The sequence below is a fragment of the Helianthus annuus genome, chromosome 14 (assembly GCF_002127325.2).
Source record: "Helianthus annuus cultivar XRQ/B chromosome 14, HanXRQr2.0-SUNRISE, whole genome shotgun sequence".
Lineage (NCBI taxonomy): Eukaryota > Viridiplantae > Streptophyta > Magnoliopsida > Asterales > Asteraceae > Helianthus > Helianthus annuus.
Genome location: NC_035446.2, coordinates 160,386,427 through 160,405,104, shown reverse-complemented (window position 1 = coordinate 160,405,104; position 18,678 = coordinate 160,386,427). Strand labels below are relative to the sequence as shown.

At 38.4% G+C, this 18,678-nt stretch overlaps 2 protein-coding genes across 2 annotated transcripts; one reads left to right on the top strand and one right to left on the bottom strand.

Moving 5' to 3' along the window:
* Positions 1-7,304: 7,304 nt before the first annotated feature.
* Positions 7,305-11,564, top strand: LOC110907708 (disease resistance protein RPV1). The gene is made up of 4 exons (XM_022152651.1): positions 7,305-7,852; positions 8,426-9,509; positions 9,609-9,878; positions 9,954-11,564. The coding sequence occupies exons 1-4, from the start codon at positions 7,305-7,307 to the stop codon at positions 11,562-11,564; spliced, it is 3,513 nt and encodes a 1,170-aa protein (XP_022008343.1).
* Positions 11,561-16,795, bottom strand: LOC110904649 (ABC transporter G family member 24). The gene is made up of 14 exons (XM_022150494.2): positions 16,363-16,795; positions 15,972-16,048; positions 15,618-15,881; positions 15,471-15,534; positions 15,228-15,374; positions 15,111-15,145; positions 14,917-14,990; positions 13,872-14,737; positions 13,491-13,787; positions 12,921-13,406; positions 12,621-12,769; positions 12,223-12,512; positions 11,994-12,127; positions 11,561-11,890 (listed from the first exon to the last, which is right to left on the bottom strand). Exons 1-14 carry the CDS (start codon positions 16,587-16,589, stop codon positions 11,734-11,736), a joined length of 3,267 nt encoding a protein of 1,088 aa, XP_022006186.1. The 5' UTR covers positions 16,590-16,795; the 3' UTR covers positions 11,561-11,733.
* Between the last annotated feature and the right edge of the window lie 1,883 nt (positions 16,796-18,678).

Genomic DNA, 18,678 nt, shown 5'->3' with positions numbered 1-18,678 from the left:
CCAATAGCTCTTGATCTTGAAGCCACCATACCATGACGCCGGAGATTTTTAATTCAAAACCAAAATAGACCAAACAGTAAGATGCTATATCGGTCCTAATTACAGACCGTAAGCAACATCATACAACAAACAAACATACTACATACAAAGGAATCAAATCTTTGCGAAATCAAATCTTCGCAATTCATTCCATGTCACCCGTATGCCTTTCGCCATATATGTTTTTCCCATTCAAACAATTCTTCCTTTATCTCTTCCACCACTTTATAAATCGAAGTGTTCCTTTCATTAAAAGACTTTCCGGTTCCTCATATTCCATAAACTCCTTGGAACTTTTAGCCATATAGATGGCTCCTGCCACACTGAATCTGCAGCACAAAATCTAACCAATAAGTGATCTGTTGTTTCAGCTGCCACTTCACAAAATGCACATGCCATCATGTTTAAAGTTAGACGTTGTTCCCTAGAGCCATTGGTGTGGGGATCTTCCCTCTACAAACAAACCTAGGAATGTTGAGCACTAACACCAGCAGCGGTCCTATTTGATTCCCTACACACAATGGGGACATTAATCTACCCAGCAGACATGTAGTTTAACTTTGCTACAGAATGGATAACATTGTCAATCGCCCGCAAAAGATTACCAACAGTTCAAAATCAATTTCAGTTTGCCTAAAAATGTAAAAAAAATTGTGTAGTTCCAGAAGTTGATGTATTTAACTTAACTTTTTCATACCACAGAATAGAGATGAGCAAATGGTACCGGTACTGGTTCGGAACCGATACCGGTTCCAATTTTCCCGAACATACTCAATTTTCAGTACCTATACGGACATTTTGTGTTTTCGGTACCGGTTTTTACCTTAAAGTATACTGGTCCGTACCGGTATTGAACCGAACCGTACCGGTATTGAACCGGACCGTACAGGGTATTTTCGGTATCGGTACCTATTTTTTGGGATTTTCGGTACCGGTTCCGTATTGGTTGGTACAGAGCACATCCCTACCACAGAATATTAAAGAACATAGATTGAAATTACCACTTATAGTATGTAAATTATGTAATAACAAAAATTGAAGATAAACCACAGCTTCAAAATTTTAAAACACTTACTTTTTCTAGATGCCACATCATTTTATTTACCTGAGAGGATAAGCCTCTGACGCCCCCAACATTTCACATTACAATCCTCCACATATTTTCGGCTTTTTAAACCACAACTTAAAAACAAAAACCAACATAATAAAAAAGAGTATGAATTAAATAAAAGAATAGAATCGTAATATAATCTTGATAGCCTATAATGCATACTTAAATATGTCTTTAAACAAACTACCTTCTAATATAAGGATTAATTACTTTGTACTTACATGTAGTTGAGGTCCTTTCTCAATAACAACTTAGGTTTTTGATTGGTAACTGCCTTTCCCATCAGAGCCAGTTCACAACAAACAAATACTTTTGTAAATAAAGATCAAGCTTTACTTATAGTGTTGACGCATATCATATCTTTAGGTTAATTATCTGTAAAAAATCATGAGTCAGTCTATCCAAACAATACTCACAATTGAAAGCAAAAATAGAGTTAATTAGCAAATTTGCGAGCTTGTTTAACAACAAAACAAATGAAAGAAGAATGAAACTGTTTGCAGCAAGTAGGCACTACTATTCAAGGATATTCATCAAATAAAACATGTCCTTATTCAAACTAAGTGCTAAGATGATGCAAATTTAGCCAATCTACTCTCGTCAAATCAGTTGTGAAGTTAAAATATTTATTTTAGAATTTATGAAATAGTCATACAAACACATGACGGTTTTGATTTTTAGGCTTAGTTATGAAATGACCAGTACATGAATAAATAATAGACCAACTTCCAAATTAAGCAAGCACAATCAGGTAAGCTCAGTTTTGGACAATCAATAAAGAAGTCATCAATAAAATCCCCTTGAAGCAACAAATCATATTCATAACGTTTCTCGCAATTAACTCTAACCCTAACACACCTAACACACATTAACCATAAATTGTAGCATCCAGATCAGATCAGATTAATAAAAAAAATATCCATTTGACTTAGGAAAAAACTATTAGGGGACACCTTGGTTACCTTAACTGAAAACAGATGACCAGTCATGACGTCATTCGCCAATTCTGTGAAGGATTACTCGCCAGAGCAAGTCGTGATGTTGTTCGCCAATGCCTTGAATGATTACATCGACTGAGAAATAGACCCGGTGTCATACGTGATAGGCGGCACCGAGATTGAAACATTAACACCCAAGAACTGTTCATAGCAGTAATAAAAGGGTCTTCTTACCCTTGAAGGAAGTAATCATGGCCAGCGAAAATTCTGATTAAATTGTAATAGAAGAAAACAAATTGAAATAAGAATCAAACCAAACCTGATGTTCATGAAGGTCCTCATTTAAAATGTCATTGTAGACCATGAAATCTGCTCTGCAACTTTTTTCTTACCCAAGATGGCATTTGCATCCATGCCAATTGCAGTAGCAGGTTGCTGTAACAACATAGATTAGTAAATTAGGGAATGATGGTAAACCAACAGAATAAGGACTTTTCAAATGTCAATGCAAAGTTTGAAGCCTTCATACATAATCTATACTACTTTAAGATACCAAAAGACCACCAAATAACCTAAATACATACATTAAAAAGTCATAAAATGTGTATAATACCGAAATCAATGTTATGAATAAGTAAATTTATTGAAGAAAGCAGAGTGTTAATGGATCATTAACGAACCTCTCTAGTGTGAGGATTTATAGTCTTCAACACACTCTCAATTGTCTTGTACTCTATCTTATAAGCCTTCTAAGTCAACCGAAATGATCTTATACACACCACATCTTTACCAGCTATTGTTATGAACCGCAACTTTATTGGAGCCTTTGTTCTTGTTTCCCCTGCAACCTACACCCACACGATCACACACTTAGTTCATAACCATAAAACCCTAAAACGCATTTGAAGCCCCATTTGGCACAGCTTCAAATCATGTTCGAACATAAAAAATTCAAGTAATCATTGAAAGAATATGGCATTTAGTTGACGGTATCCTGTTAAACTTTGAAATAAGATAGCACTTAATCAACGACACTACCACAAATCGTTTGAGAGATGCAATGCTTAAGCGACAGCACTACCGCCCTCTTCTATCCCTGAATTACATGTTTAAAATGATAGTATGAGAAATGCAATGCTTGAACGGGTGAGAAGAATCAATAGAGAGTGAGATTGAAATAAGAATGAATAAATAAAAACCTGGGGTAATAGTGAAAGAGATGATGGATTCGTCCATTAGGGTTTCTCAGAAGAGGGGTGAGAGAGATGATGGTGGCGTCCATTAGGGCTTCTGCAGAGAACTGTTAAAAGGAAAGGTTCTGGAGAAGCGCGTGAAAGAGGGGAAATGAATTTGCCCCCCATGTACCAATTATCTCCTCAAAGACAGATGCCACATCAATTAAAAATGGTTTAAGAAAAGGACATGTGGCATTAAGTGTATTTTTTTAGTATAATAGGTAGATTGTTCGGTAGGCAAGAAAAACAGAGTAATAAAATAAGTGGTGAGTGGTGGTGGTGGTGGTGGTCGGTGGTAGTAATTGTGGGTAGTTATAGGTGGCGGTGGTGGGTGTCGGCGGCGGCGATGGGTGGTGGTGGTGGCGGCGAGTGGCGGTGCGGCGGTGACGACGAGTGGCGGCGGCGGCAAGGTGACTGTTGGTGGTGGGTGGCAGCAGAGGTGGCGGCGACGGCGGTTGGTGGTGGCGTCGACGATGGTGGTGGGCGGTGGCGGCGAGTGGCGTTGGCGGTTGGTCACGATTGTGGGTGATAACGGTGGCGAGTGGGTGGTAGCGGCGACGATGGCTGTCGGGGTGATGTGGTGGCGAGTGGCGGCGATGGCCTTGGTGGTGGGCGGTGGTGGTGGTGGGTTTTGGCCAAGGTGGTGGGTTGTGGTGTTTTTGATGAATGGTGCAAGAGGGGATGGAATGGAAAAAAACATAGGGGTGGAAGGAATGATTTTGATGGAATGGAATGCCTTTTGAAATGGGTGATTCCATTCCATTGACCAACCAAACACCATCTTCTTCATTCCCTCGTAATCATCCATTTCATTCCACCCCTCATTCCTGCATACAAAATACTACCTTATGGTTTTAATTACTATGTTACTCAACTGGTGTGACGGGTTTTCGAAATGTATCGGTTCGGTTTGTTTAAAGTATATCAATCAGCACATGTTTTAAATCGATAGAAAACATAAAAAACGAGTATTGGTATCGATGTTGTTCGGGCGGTATTGGTTCGGTTTGTCATGGTAGCGGTATGGATGCAAAACTCGATATAGCTTATGGTACCAAAAAAATACTCTATTATGAATATCACTGTGTTTTCAACAAATTTTATGTTGGAAAATCGGGAAAACTAAGAAAATGAATAGCCGTACCGAAACTAATGTTGTTTGGACGATAACGGTTTGGTTGTCATAGTAAATAAAAAGTCATTCATATTTGAAATGTTCGAAGTTGGACAAAATTTTATCAAAACGTAGATAAAATACACACATCACAACGGTGTATTCGGAAATTTATAACTTGTTGTATTATATTACTAGAATGACAAAAGGGTAAACAACATCACTTTATAAAAAAATTGTTAATGTTGAAGGAACTGTAACATCTGTGTGTTGACATAACCGGTTACATAACAATGAAAATTTGTGTTATAAAAATCGCGATTAGTCTCCGATTAATCGGTAATTAATCACTAGGCGGTCCTAATCAGCCAAAAATTGATGGTGCCAGACAATTCTAGCCAAATCCCGGCCAAACCCTGTAAATTCCAGTGATTCTGGTCTTGAATGAGTCGTGAGGGTAAAAACTAGTCTATATTAGAAAACTACAAATAAAAATGTGTGTGTATTAGTGAAAATTACATACTAGAATTTGAATACGATTAATCACTAGTTGATAACTTATAATTCGATTAACGCCTAACTTTTTTTACAAACATTGAAAATATCAATCCGAGTGTAATGGAGTTATGCAATTAATATATAAATTCATGATAGCATGTCAACATTTATGGAAGAGATCTACATTTATTGAACGAGATCTTTCAACATTTAAATCGTTTTCATTCAAACAAAATCTTCAAGAAGAATTGTGAATAGCATGTCAATTTGACAATGTAGAGGGCATACAAATATAGAATAGTAATATAGTTTTTATTAAACTGACTGAGAAATAAAGTTCATTATATGTTAAGGATACAAACTAAAAATATATGTGACCGTATAGCATGTTATTACCTAGAGTACATACATTACAATCTATGTAGGTGTTCACATAGCCTTATGAGATCGTCTTTGTATATGTGGCTGTCAAGGCCGACTCAAGTGCTCAACCAATTTCGGATCTCAAGACGAAACTAAATACTAAACACCTTTTAATATCCGGGCTTGAGAACAGAAAATAAATTAATCAGTTCATTTTAATCATTAACACAAATCAACTAACAAAATCGTATGTTTAACAAAATTGTAATTTTCAAACCATGATTTAGACTATTCACATAAATAAACTTAAGAGTAAATTGCCATGTTTTGTCCAAATTTGCCATTTTGATCCACATAGTTTTTTTTTTTTTTTTTTTTTTTTTTTTTTTTTTTTTTTGCATCTGGCTCCCTAACTTTTCTCTTTTATTGTCATTTTGATCACTTTGCCTAACTCCATCTAAAAATCCAGTTACTCTTTTCAATTTAAATCTTTTCAGTTGCCATTTTGATCCAATTCTTAAAAAAAACAAAAAAAAAAATATAGATAATATTAATAATCATTATTATTTTATTATATATAATAATATTATATCATATATACACATACATCTCTAAAAATCCAGTTACTCTTCATTCAAATCTCTGCAACCAAACCCTAGCACACAATGACACCATCTGCACTATCTCTTACCTCCGGCGACCGGAGAGACTCCGACCGTTTTTCCGGCCACACCCCAACCACACCTACCCACCCCTCATCCCCGTTTCCCCTCAAACAAACGGCCGGCCACCGCGTTATGGTGGCGGCGCGCCGCAGTGATGGCAGGCGAGAGAGATAGAGAGGGAGACGCAGAGACGAGAGAGAAAGATAGACGGCAGGTTGCCGTCTCCGGCGACCAGAGACGCCGCTACGGCGGCGGCGGAGGTGGTGGATGACGACGATGACGATGAGCGGTGATGATGATGACGACGATGATGATGATACTGGTGGAGGTGGTTATTCGGTTCAGATTTCGGGAGTTGCTCGGTTCAGATTCGGGTGTTCGGGTCGGTCTTAGTTCATGTTCGGTTCGGGAACAGTGGTGGTTGAAGGTGGTAGGTGTTGATGGTGGTGGGTGGAAGATGCACAGATAGAGAGAAAGAGAGAGATGTATGTGTACTGATGTATGTATGTTAGAGATGTATGTGTAAATATGATATATATTATTATATATAATAAAATAATAATCATTAGTAATATTATATTTTTTTGTTTTTGTTTTTCTAAGAATCGGATCAAATGACAATTGAAAAGATTTAAATTGAAAATTCCCAAAATACCCCTGGTTATAACTGGATTTTTAGATGGAGTTAGGCAAAGTGATCAAAATGACAATAAAAGGGAAAAGTCAAGGACCCAGATGTAAAAAAAGAAACTATTTGGATCAAAATGGCAAATTTGAACAAAACTCAAGGACTAAAATGACAATTTACTCTAAACTTAACAAGATAACCAAAGCAATTCAAACTATCACAAATAGATAACTAGTTAACTATAAATTCATAAGAAATTGACAAAAATATAACATGAATGCATAATCATATTTCATGTTATATTTTTGTCAATAAAATTTCTATCTTAAGAAGAAAGTGAGAAACAAAGACTTCTAAGAAGTGGGCCTATCATATTTCAACACTTGGCAGTGTGCATAACTTACATATATAAATAAAAGGGGGCTTAAAAACCGGGCTCTCAAATAGTGGGGTCCCACAATTCTTAAGCCCTTAAGGTCGGCCCGTGGTTGACTGGTTGTTTACATATGCATTATGTATTTAACAAAAAGAATTTAAAATTTAATACAAATCTTATTGTCTAGTATTATCTCTCGTCATGAAATTTACAAAGCTTCTTGTCTCTTTCAAAAAAAACCACTCATCTGTTGTAAATTACAAAGCTCTCAGTTGCCTAATCATTTGAGCTTATAATAAATTACTCTTTGCTTACTCTAATCCAGTGCCTCATTTCCATGGATTCCCAAACCAAATTCGACGATCAGTACTCACTCAGATTGTCCGTGTGTTCATGGGAAACTCCAAACTGGAAGTATGATGTGTATCTGAACTCTGCAAACGAACGCGTATGCAGCCATGGACAAACATTTACCGATCATCTCTACACAGCTTTAACTAAAGCTGATATTCACACTTTTAAACCCGATGAATCTAATGAACTACAACCAAGTTTAGATGATGTTCCATCTGACTGGTTGATAAAAGCGATAGAAGAATCAAATATTTCAATCGTTGTTTTTTCAAAAGAATATGCTTCTTGCAGGTTCTGTCTTAATAAGCTGGTAAAGATCATGGGTTGCAGGAATACCATACGACAGTTGGTTCTTCCAGTGTTTCACCATGTTGCTCCTGCCGATATACGCAAACAAAGTGGCAGCTTTGAAGTCGCTTTTGCAAGACACGAAAAGGCTCTTAATCTAGAAAAGATTAAGGAATGGCGATCAGCATTAACTGACACAGGAAATTTAGCAGGATGGGATATTAAAGATGATACCACAAGCTGGTAAGATTTTCATTTTCTGCGTATATAAATAAGGAAAAATTACAAGTTTTGTCCTTTATCTTTATACCACTTTTCAGGCGGTGTCCTTTTTAACGAATGTTGACAAGCGGTGTCCTTTACTAGGTATTTTGTTGCAAGTTTAGTCCTTTACACCCAACCCAGTTAAAAAACCCTGTTAATTGTTGGGTGTAAAGGACTAAACTTGCAACAAAATACCTAGTAAAGGACACCGTCTGTCAACAATTAACAGGGTTTTTTAACTGGGTTGGGTGTAAAGGACTAAACTTGCAACAAAATACCTGGTTGGGTGTAAAGGACTAAACTGCAACAAAATACCTAGTAGAGGACACCGTGTGTCAACAATTAACAGGGTTTTTTAACTGGGTTGGGTGTAAAGGACTAAACTTGCAACAAAATACCTAGTAAAGGACACCGCCTGTCAACATTCGTTAAAAAGGACACCGCCTGAAAAGTGGTATAAAGATAAAGGACAAAACTTGTAATTTTTCCTATAAATAACATAAGCTGACAAATAATGTTCATGAAATCAATGATTTGTATGATTGTATGCAGCGATGAACTAAAACATATTGAGTTAATCGTAACGGAGGTTATTAAAAGACTAAACCGAAAACGGTCTGTTGTGGAGCATCCTGTTGGCTTGAATTCGCATGTTCAGTATCTAATGGACCTAGCTGGTCTATTTGGACTCGATGATGTGGGTGTACTTGGGATCTATGGTATGGGTGGCATCGGTAAAACAACTATTGCAAAAGAATTCTATGATCAAGCCATTCATCACTATGAACATGGATGTTTTCTTGAAAATGTTCGCGAAAGATCAAAACGGTTCGATGGTTTACTCGGTTTACAAGAGGAACTTCTTTCTTCGCTTAAAGGAAAGAAACATAGGGTCAACAGCGTTGACCAAGGGATTAATGTAATAAAAGAAAGATTAGGTTGTAGGAGAGTTCTTGTCGTTCTTGATGATGTAGACCACCTGAGGCAGATAGATTCGTTAACCGGGTTGGGTAAGGGAAGTTTGATCATCATGACAACTAGAGATAAACATATTCTAGATCAAGCTAAAGTTATCTACCAATACGAGGTTAAGGAACTGACCCATGATGAATCTTTAATGTTGTTTAACTGGCATGCTTTTCGAAGCCCGGTTCCATTCGAAAACTTCAAGAACCTTATGGAAGAGATCGTAAAGTACGCTGGCCGACTTCCATTAGCTCTTGAGGTTCTAGGATCATCTTTATATAACAAGACGATGGAAGATTGGAACATCATGCTCGAGAAACTGAAGAAACATCCTCCAGCCGGTGTTTCTGAAAGATTAAGGATAAGTTTTGACACTCTGGATGATACGGAAAAGGATATATTTCTTGACATCGCGTGTTTTTTCAATGGATCAAAGAAAGAATTTGCTGTCAAGATATTTGATGGTTGTGGATTCTTTGGAACAATTGGAATGCGTACTCTAATAGACAGATGCTTACTGAAAGTTGATATGGATGATAGGCTTAGGATGCATGATTTAGCACGCGACATGGGACGGGAAGTTGTGTGTGAGAAGTTTCCAGAAGAGCCCGGAAAGCGTAGCCGACTGTGGTTACAAAATGACGTATGCAATGTGCTAATAAATGATGAGGTATACAACTATAAAAGTTCAATGTTCTTTTTCACTAATTTGTGAATTATGTGTCGATTTTACGTAAGTTTTTTATTTATTTATTTTTGGTTTCTTTAGGGGACCGAAGCGATAGAAGGTATCGTTTTAGACCAACCGATGAAGCTGCATTTTAGTACAAGACCCTTTGCTAGGATGCCAAATTTAAGGTTGCTTCAACTCAATAACACGAATGTTGTTGGAAGCTTTCGCGGTTTGTTTAAAGAGTTAAGATGGCTTTCTTGGCATCGGTTTCCTATGAAATGTTTACCATCGGATTTCCATCCGGAAAATCTTATTTCACTTGACATGCAAAGAAGTAATCTTCACACATTGTGGCGCCAAACTAAGGTATGACCTCCGTTTTTTCTAGCAATATACACGTTCTATAATTATTTAACTTTTTTGTGTATTTCGGATCAACAGTTTCTCGGTAACTTAACTGCACTTGATCTTCGCGAATCAAAATCTCTTACAACGACTCCTAACTTCACTGGAGTACCAAACTTGGCTGAACTAAGACTTGGCGGGTGTGAAAAATTATCCCGCATACATAATTCGGTTGGAAACTTGGACAAGTTAGTTAAACTGGATCTAGAAGAGTGCAAGAATCTCAAAAGTCTTCCTAACAGCATGTGTCATCTCAAATCACTTGAAGAATTAAATATCGGTAAGTGTGCAAAACTTAAAGGACTCCCCCATCAATTAGGGAACCTAAAAAGCTTAAAAAGCCTCGATGCTAGCAACGCCGGGATCAAACGGCTACCTGACTCAATCGGGTGTTTGACTCGGCTCGAGTCTTTGACCTTAAGCGGGTGTAAAAAGCTCAAGAAACTTCCAACTAGCATATGCAATTTAACTTCGGTTAGCGTTCTACATCTTGAACGCTGCTCAAGTCTCGAAAAATTCCCGGACGAATTGGGTGATTGGAAGGGATTAAGTGGGATTTACGCTAGTAATACTAGAATTAAACAGTTACCTGATTCAATAGGAAACTTAAGTGACTTGCATAGTTTGTCTTTAACTAACTGCGGCAACCTCAGAAGTCTTCCAAACAGTATTTGCAACTTAAAGTCACTTAGAACCTTACGTCTCACCGACTGCTTAAATCTACAAGAATTGCCTGAAAAGCTCGGAGATTTACACCGTTTAGAAGATATCGGCGTTAGTGGAACTAGAATCACACAGTTACCTGATTCTATCCAACGAATGCCTTACCTTCATACTTTGTTGTTAAATAACTGCAAGCAGCTTAAAAGCGTTCCGGGAAGGAATTTAGGATTGTCGTTAATTCGGGTTTTAGCACTAAGAGACTGTAATTTAACAGATAATGATATTCCAAATGATATCTGGGAGTTATCAACTCTAATGGTGTTAGACTTATCAGGAAACAATTTTTCATGCCTGCCGTCTGGTCTTGGTCAACTACACAGTCTGCAGGTGCTATATGCTAGTGAGTGTACATCATTGCGAAAACTACCAAACCTATCGACTTTGGAAATTTTAAGGCATACGGTTTTGAGTTATTCTGACAAGTTGGTAGAGATTCCGGGCTTGGAGAACCTTTGTTCTTTAGAACAAATTTACCTAACTGGATGCAGTAGCTTGTTAACAATGATCGACAACTTCTTTCTTCAGGGATACGGTCAAGGTCTATGTGATTGTAAGTTCTACTTTTCAAGGAGGGACATTCCCGACTGGTTTGAGTTTCAGGGAACGGGGGTGTCTTCACATTTGTTTGACGCGTCTTCAGATGTTCATTCCGGTTCTTTACACTGGATTATTTGGGTAGATTACCTTTTTGGCGATGATGGTGATAAGTTTATGCGCATTGATGTTCACGTCGACAATAAAACAAGCGGCGCGAAATGGGAATCTGAAATATTGGGAAGGCGTACAATGTCGTCTTGCATGATCATGGGGCCCGTAATTGAAAGTGGGGATAGATTCGAAGTTTCATTCGCGTTGCAAGAAGAGAAAGATGTGAAGGTGGAGAAATTTGGAGTTCATCTATCATCTATCATCCATCAAAGTTAAAATAATTGCTTCGCTTACAATTATAAAAAAAGAATGATATTTAAAAAGAATTTTACATCTAATGTAACTGAGGTCCTTTAACTGTATAAAATAAATTAGTATAACTATGTTTTCTTGATACAACATCCGTAACTCTAATTATACTCGATTTTTGAAGCACGAACATGACTCATCTTTTATGAACAATGAGCATGCCAAAGAAAGCTGAAATTCGGCTAGCTACACCAATCATGAAGAGGACGAATATACAAAGACCCCAATCATGTACATTGTACCCGAATCTTAAAAGTGCACCACAACGTGTGATCAACCACACTCCTGAGTACCTGCGATACGATGTATAAGGATGTATCATCAACGTTTTCTGGATTTAAACTTGCATTTTATTATTGTTTTAGATCATCTATATATGTTATAAGATGGTTGTACCTGTTTGCATTTGCAATTACAAATGCTTCTAGTGCCCACTTAGGGTAGCACAGCTTGGATACATTCTTCAGGAACTCACTGTCTCTCGTCTGTGTTGAAACGAGAGTCAAAACTACCGGAAGGAGCACTGCAAACTGCATGAAATTTTAATCACGAGTATGAATGAAGAATACCAGAAGCGACAATTTTGACCCATTTACTTTTCGTTATTGCTATTTTTGTTACTCACCAGCTGTGATGGACCGGGATCAAGAAATATGGCTAGCATATAGGCTATGCCCGTTACACAATACACAAGGGAAAGCAAAACGGTATAATTCTCTGCAAAAGAAGATCTGGGGTAGCTGAAGAAATAGAACATCGACAAATAAACAGCTGGCTTTATCGCTGTATTGAAATGGTCAATTGTGTCTTTGGCTAGAAAATGAGCTAAGCTGCTGATGCCAGATGCACGTTCTCTCCAATATTGTAATTTGTCCAAAGAAAACGTTCTCAATGCCGCAATTTTGCATAATAAAGCTGAAAATATAAATGTACATTGCATGTTATTAACTTATTACGCGTGTCATATCTTTAAATTTTTAACGTATGTATGGATAGCTCAAAAGCAGTTGTTTGGTTACTTACATACTGCAATAATGGAGTAAGTGTAGCCAGGTGCCCCAAATGTCTCTTCGTTTGATTTAATAATGGATCCCAAACACGCCCCAGCAAGTAATAAGATGAGATAGTCTACTAATTGTAGCTTAGATTCTCTTAACCTCTGCTTAGCAATCCTGGTAAAGAACCAACATCAGAAAAGGAATCACAAAACTATGTGACCCAATTTAACTGTACCAAAAAAAGGTATACGTTTTAAGTCTTTTGACAATGCCCAACCCGACCCGACCCGTATTGCCACCTCTAAATTATTAATAAGACAGGTACCTTCCAAGGAAATATCTGTATTGCAAGAGAAGTCCAGGAGTCGTACGGTTGGACAAATCTTTTGTTCGTAAGAAATTATGGCGAATGATATCTCTTCTTACTTCAACGTTTGACTTTACATCCTGCCAAATTTCACCGGCAAAGGAATATTCCTCTGCTGCACCGTCATCGTGATTTACGTCATTACCTGAAACTTGACTTTCCGGATACATAGCGGTATTTCGACGCATATCAGGGGGCACAGGATAACCTTTATGAAGCATCCATCTAACAGGAAGTTGTTCATAACTTACACTCGAACTTGTGTTTGGTTTAATCATACCTTCCAAAACATCTATAAAATAATCCGGTGGGTTAACACGATCCGGAACGTTAATCCCAAGCCCAGAAAAGTATTCTTCAACTTTCCTTACTGGTCCATGGTAAACCGTAAGTCCACCTTTTGCTAAAAGTACTAAATCATCAAACATCTGAAACAACGAGTAACTGCAAACAAATTTAACTATTAATCAAAATTAAATGAAAACCGTAAAAAGGTAAAAAAAATATTGGTGAAATAATTTTACTTACCTTGGTTGGTGAACAACCATACTAACATTAACCCCTTCTAAGGTTTCGCGCCTAAGTGCTCTAAGAAGTAACTGAGAAGATGAACTATCTAAACCGGATGTTGGTTCATCTAAGATCAATAATGATGGCTCCATAACCATTTCCAAACCGACATTGACCCGTTTCCTTTGACCACCGGAGATTCCACGTTTTTCAACTGTTCCAACTAATGAACTTCTTACTGCTTGTAAACCCAACGACTCTATAACTCTCTCCACAACTAAAACACGATCTTGTTTAAGCATCCTTGCCGGTAACCTACAATATTATTATAAAAAACGTCAAGAAATTTGTCAAAACTCTTTTACTAATTGACTATTGTATAGTAAATTATTTACATACCTGCATTTTGCACTGAACCAGAGATTCTCCTCAACGGTTAAATTACCATGAACGATATCATCTTGTGGCACAAAACCGATTATCTTCTTATATGAATGGATCGAGTCAGGTTTCCCGTTTATAAGAATTGAACCAGTTATTTTACACCCGTGTGCTTTTCCCGCCAGTGCAGAAAGAAATGTCGTCTTACCTGCCCCGGATGGGCCCATGACAGCTGTTATACGACCTGGCATGATTTTCCCGGTAACGCATCGTAAAAGATGTTTTTCTTTTCCTTTTAAAGTAAGCGTTAGATCTCGAAAAGAAATCTCAATTTTGGGTCTTTTTCTGGTTTCGGTATTAACAGCCATTGAGATTACTCCTGAGAATGTAAGGTTATGATTTTCTTGCATGGCTTTCTCTTTCTCGATCTGACCGTATGCGTAGTTAAAGATTTGGCTATGAGTATGAATTTGTTTTTCTTTTTGAACTTTCTTTTTACCGTTTGTATCTTTACTTTCCACAACGTGATCGTGACTATAAAGATCTTCATCTTTTTTCTTAAACGTTTGACTTCTTAGCTCCAATCTGTTTTCTTCAGATGACGAAGTAACTGGTTCATCAAAATCCACATCCTCGCTACTTTGACGTAAGATTGACATTTCCTCAGTTTGTGGGGCCGCCTTTTTACGAGAAAATGTACGAGATATTTGAGCTGCATGTTTCTTAGCAGCCTCTCGTGCCATTTTCCACCTTTCATGTGCTTTTACTTTCTCTTTCGCTCGTCTTGCAGCTGCCTCTCTAGTTTTAGCATGCCTTCGTTCCCGAGTTGTAATTATTTGATCAGAGCAGTTGTAGATGATGAGCATAATAGTAAATATGGCAGCCTAGATATAAAATTGTTAGAACTATTTATATTACTTATTTCATAAAAGGTAAGATTAGTGCATAAAAAGTAAAGATGCATAAGTTTGATCATTCTGATAAATGCACATTCAGTAGATGAGCTCGTCAGTATATAATAAATTAAATAATGTGTTTAAATAGCTTATGTGGAAAAACTTACTATAAGCATTGCGCCGTATGCATGGATATTTTGAGTTGAACTTCCAGGATCACATGACGTCAACTTGAAGCATGCTGCAAGTAAAGGAATAAGGTCAGACACCTAATGGCGCGATTGTTAACATATGCATTCCTTTTTTGCTTTGGAAACACAATATTCTGATTATTAACTGTGCGACTATGTAACTCACTTACATTTCTCAGATGTAGACCCCATTTGACAGTAATTCCTAAAATCACAAGAGACGTGGATCACTATTTGAAGTAAAATTTTGCAGGTGTATAGGAAATATTGAAAACGTAGACACATACCCCTTGCTGCAATTAAATCGTTGCGTACTTGTTGGACAATATGATCCTGATGAACAGAACAGCTCCTCACTAGTTCGAATATCGGCCCATATGTTGGCTCCACCACAAGTATGATTAGGCATTCCAGGAGGCAATTGGTAAGAATATCTGCTTGTGTAAACTATTAATAAATAAGTTGCTCACAAAAAAAATCATGTAAAACAGAGAAAAAAAAAAGCTTTTCGAGAAGGCACTCAAACTTACGGTTTACATATGCCACTAGCTTTATCAAGGGTTGCAGTCGGGCAGTGTGCGCCCAACGGGCACGCTATACCAAAAGTAATATCCAAAAACTTTTAGTAAACGCATTAACTTTAATGACTGACATTCAAAGAAGTTGTGAACACTTACGTATCATGCAAGTAAGACCGCTCGGGCAGAAGAAACCCTCACAACAAGGCTGACAGCTCTCAGTTCGGGCAGGAATATTCTTCGAATCTTCCAAGTCTACAGTCTCATCGGGTGAAGTGGCACACGCCCATCCAGGCTCACAACCAGAAACCCTAGACGTTATATTACAGTTACGGTTAGGCTTCAGATAACTACCACCTGAAAAGAAAGCTCCAAAGTAGAACTTTAACTCTGCTGAATTACACACTCGCCGTGTCACATCCCCTGAGAAATTCATATCAACAATATATCATCTACAACACATTCAAAGAAATACATCATTAAGCTAATACAAATTCAAACCGGACTTCATACCATTTGTTTTCTGGATGCAAGCAGTCAAGAAGTCCAAATTATCCGAAAAATTGAAAGCTCTATCCCATTCAACTTCCCTAAACAACATAAAAATTTAAAGGTTCAGAGTATCCAATCAGATTCATCCCAAAATACAAACAACAATATTCATCCACTTTATTCCAAATGAATACCTAGAGATTAACTTTGCACTTTACACTTTACAGTTCAAACTGAGCCCTACTTTTACCTATAAATTCAAATTAAAGTATTTCTATTTGCAAAATCAATTTGAAATTGCAAACCTAACAACAGTATTCTATCTCGAGTTAGAAAGCTAACTAACTGCGTAAATCTAGTGCAAATTAATAAATTCTTCTAGCATAATTAAAAAGATTTTAAGCAAATGTACCGATCCTTAACGCAGAAAGAAGCTCGATTTCCGACATCACTATTGAGAATAGTAGAAGTAGTGTTAGAGAGACTGCTATAAACTCTCTGTGTAATGAACGGTAGAAACGCAGTATCGTTGATCTGACCGGCGAATTCGTCGCCGACGACTTGAGAGTGTGCAAACTCCGGCGAGTACAGGACAACAACGGCAATAGCTACGACGGCGAAGAGTTTTTCTCTGGTCATTCTCCGGTTAGCAGCAGAGCGTGATAGAACGTGCTAAAAGTTGATGGATCGTGTCGATTAATTTATGATGGATCCGGCCCACTGGCCGGCATTGACACAGCTCTCTTCTGACTAATCTGTGTACCCGTTTTGGACATGTTCAAGCTGCAAATTACGACATCGCCACTTGTTTCGTTTCACTTTCGCGTGGACTTTGTTTATTGGTTGACGCAGTCTCGTTTTATATTTTATTCCATTTTAGACTACATGTACTGGGGCGCGGTGAAGGCCATAGCGCCGGGATGGAGCCCCCCACACCGCCCCCAGGGGCGCCATGAGCAAAAAAAAAAAGAACCGGCGTGAAATATATCGCGGCGCGAGGAAGAAGGAGATTTCCACTTTGGTCCCTGCATTTTACAATTTGGTCCCTGCATTAAAACACTTTGGTCCCTGCATTTTACACTTTGGTCCCTGCATTTTACACTTTGGTTATGATGAGGTAGGGCTTTATGACTACGGCCTCAAGCCCCATAAAGCCCCGGGGTGACGTGGCATGCCACATGGCGCATAACGCCCATTTGGGGGCTTTATGACTACACATGGCCTAAGGCACATATTTATATTATAAATAGAACGAGTTTAAGCAAAGAAGTACGAAAACTATATAGACAACTATATCTATTGCTTTAAATATGCATTTTTTCCTCTCTAGCTACATATAATGGTACAATTCTTGCATTTCTCTACGTCAAATTGTTATGTATTAAACATCCCCATAATATCATAAAAAGATACATTTTTAATACTTTATTTTTTAATAATAACTATAACATATTTTTTCCAAGAACACCTCAAATACATTTTTTATAAAAATACACAAAATTCAATCTAAAAGACTAGCAGAAAAGATAATAATAACCAGTAAAAATTGACGTCAACTTTGTTTTTAGAACGTGGGGTGTGGTGGGGCTTGGGTTGGGCATTTGGTGACACGTATCCGCGGAGCCAGCCCACTGTCAGGTTACGTGTCCGCGGGGTATGGCGGGGCGTGGGTTGGGCTTGGGTTGGGTGCACCGCGTGGCATAAATGTTTTTTTTTTTTAAATACAAAAAATTTATAAAAAATCACACAACATTTATAAAAAACCTACAACTTCATTAAAATTTTAAAAATTACATAATCCTAAAAATTACATAATTTCTAAAAATTACAAAATAAAAAAAACCTAGAGTGTTAAAAAAATTTCAAAAAGGTCGATCTTGTCGAACGCCTTGTTTTCCTTGCCTCGAAACTCTATGTTCGCCACCGCCACCCGGTCCTCGTGGCTTAACTCGCCACCGGGAACCGCATCGTAGTAAGCCTTGAAACGCTCGAGTTTGGGCCGTAGCTCGCGCCATTTATGTTGGCACGCGTTGAGGTTGTGGCGGTCGTTACCGACGTTATGCCAGTAGGCCGCGAATGCTTCCGCCCAATATTTTGTTTGGCCCGGTGGCCGCCCCTTCATAGCGTCGACGACGCTAGTTACGAGTGTCATTTCTTCTTGACGGGTCCAGGATGCCATTTCTTCTTGGGTTCGTGGGATGGGGGGACCAGCGGGGTAGCGGGTTCGAGCCAGTGGGTGTAGCCGGTGGGGTTTTTGGTTCGTGGGATGGGGGACCGGTGGGGTTGGGGTTGCAATATATAGGGCCTTTGGGGGACCCGGGTGGCGGTTATAGAAGATGGGGGGATGGGGGGACCAGTTTGAATTTTAAATTTCAAAATTTTAAAACAACCGCCTGACGTGGCGGCCTGACGTGGCGGGTGACCCAATGAGAATAAGCCAGCTCGCTTCGCCATACCGCCCCACGCCCGGCTTGAAAGCCAAGCCCCAAGGGGCCACGCCACAACCCAAGCCCACCCGGGATTAGGGATGAGCATATCGATATCCAATACCGATACCGCCTAATACCGATCCCGAATTTCACCCAAACTAGGTACCGATACCGATACCGAAACATGTCGGTTAGGTATCGGTACGGTACGGTATCGGTATTATACCGTATTTTGAGGATCGGTATCGGTATAATACCGATACCTTACCGTACCGATACCGAAAACGCCAAAAAGTGGA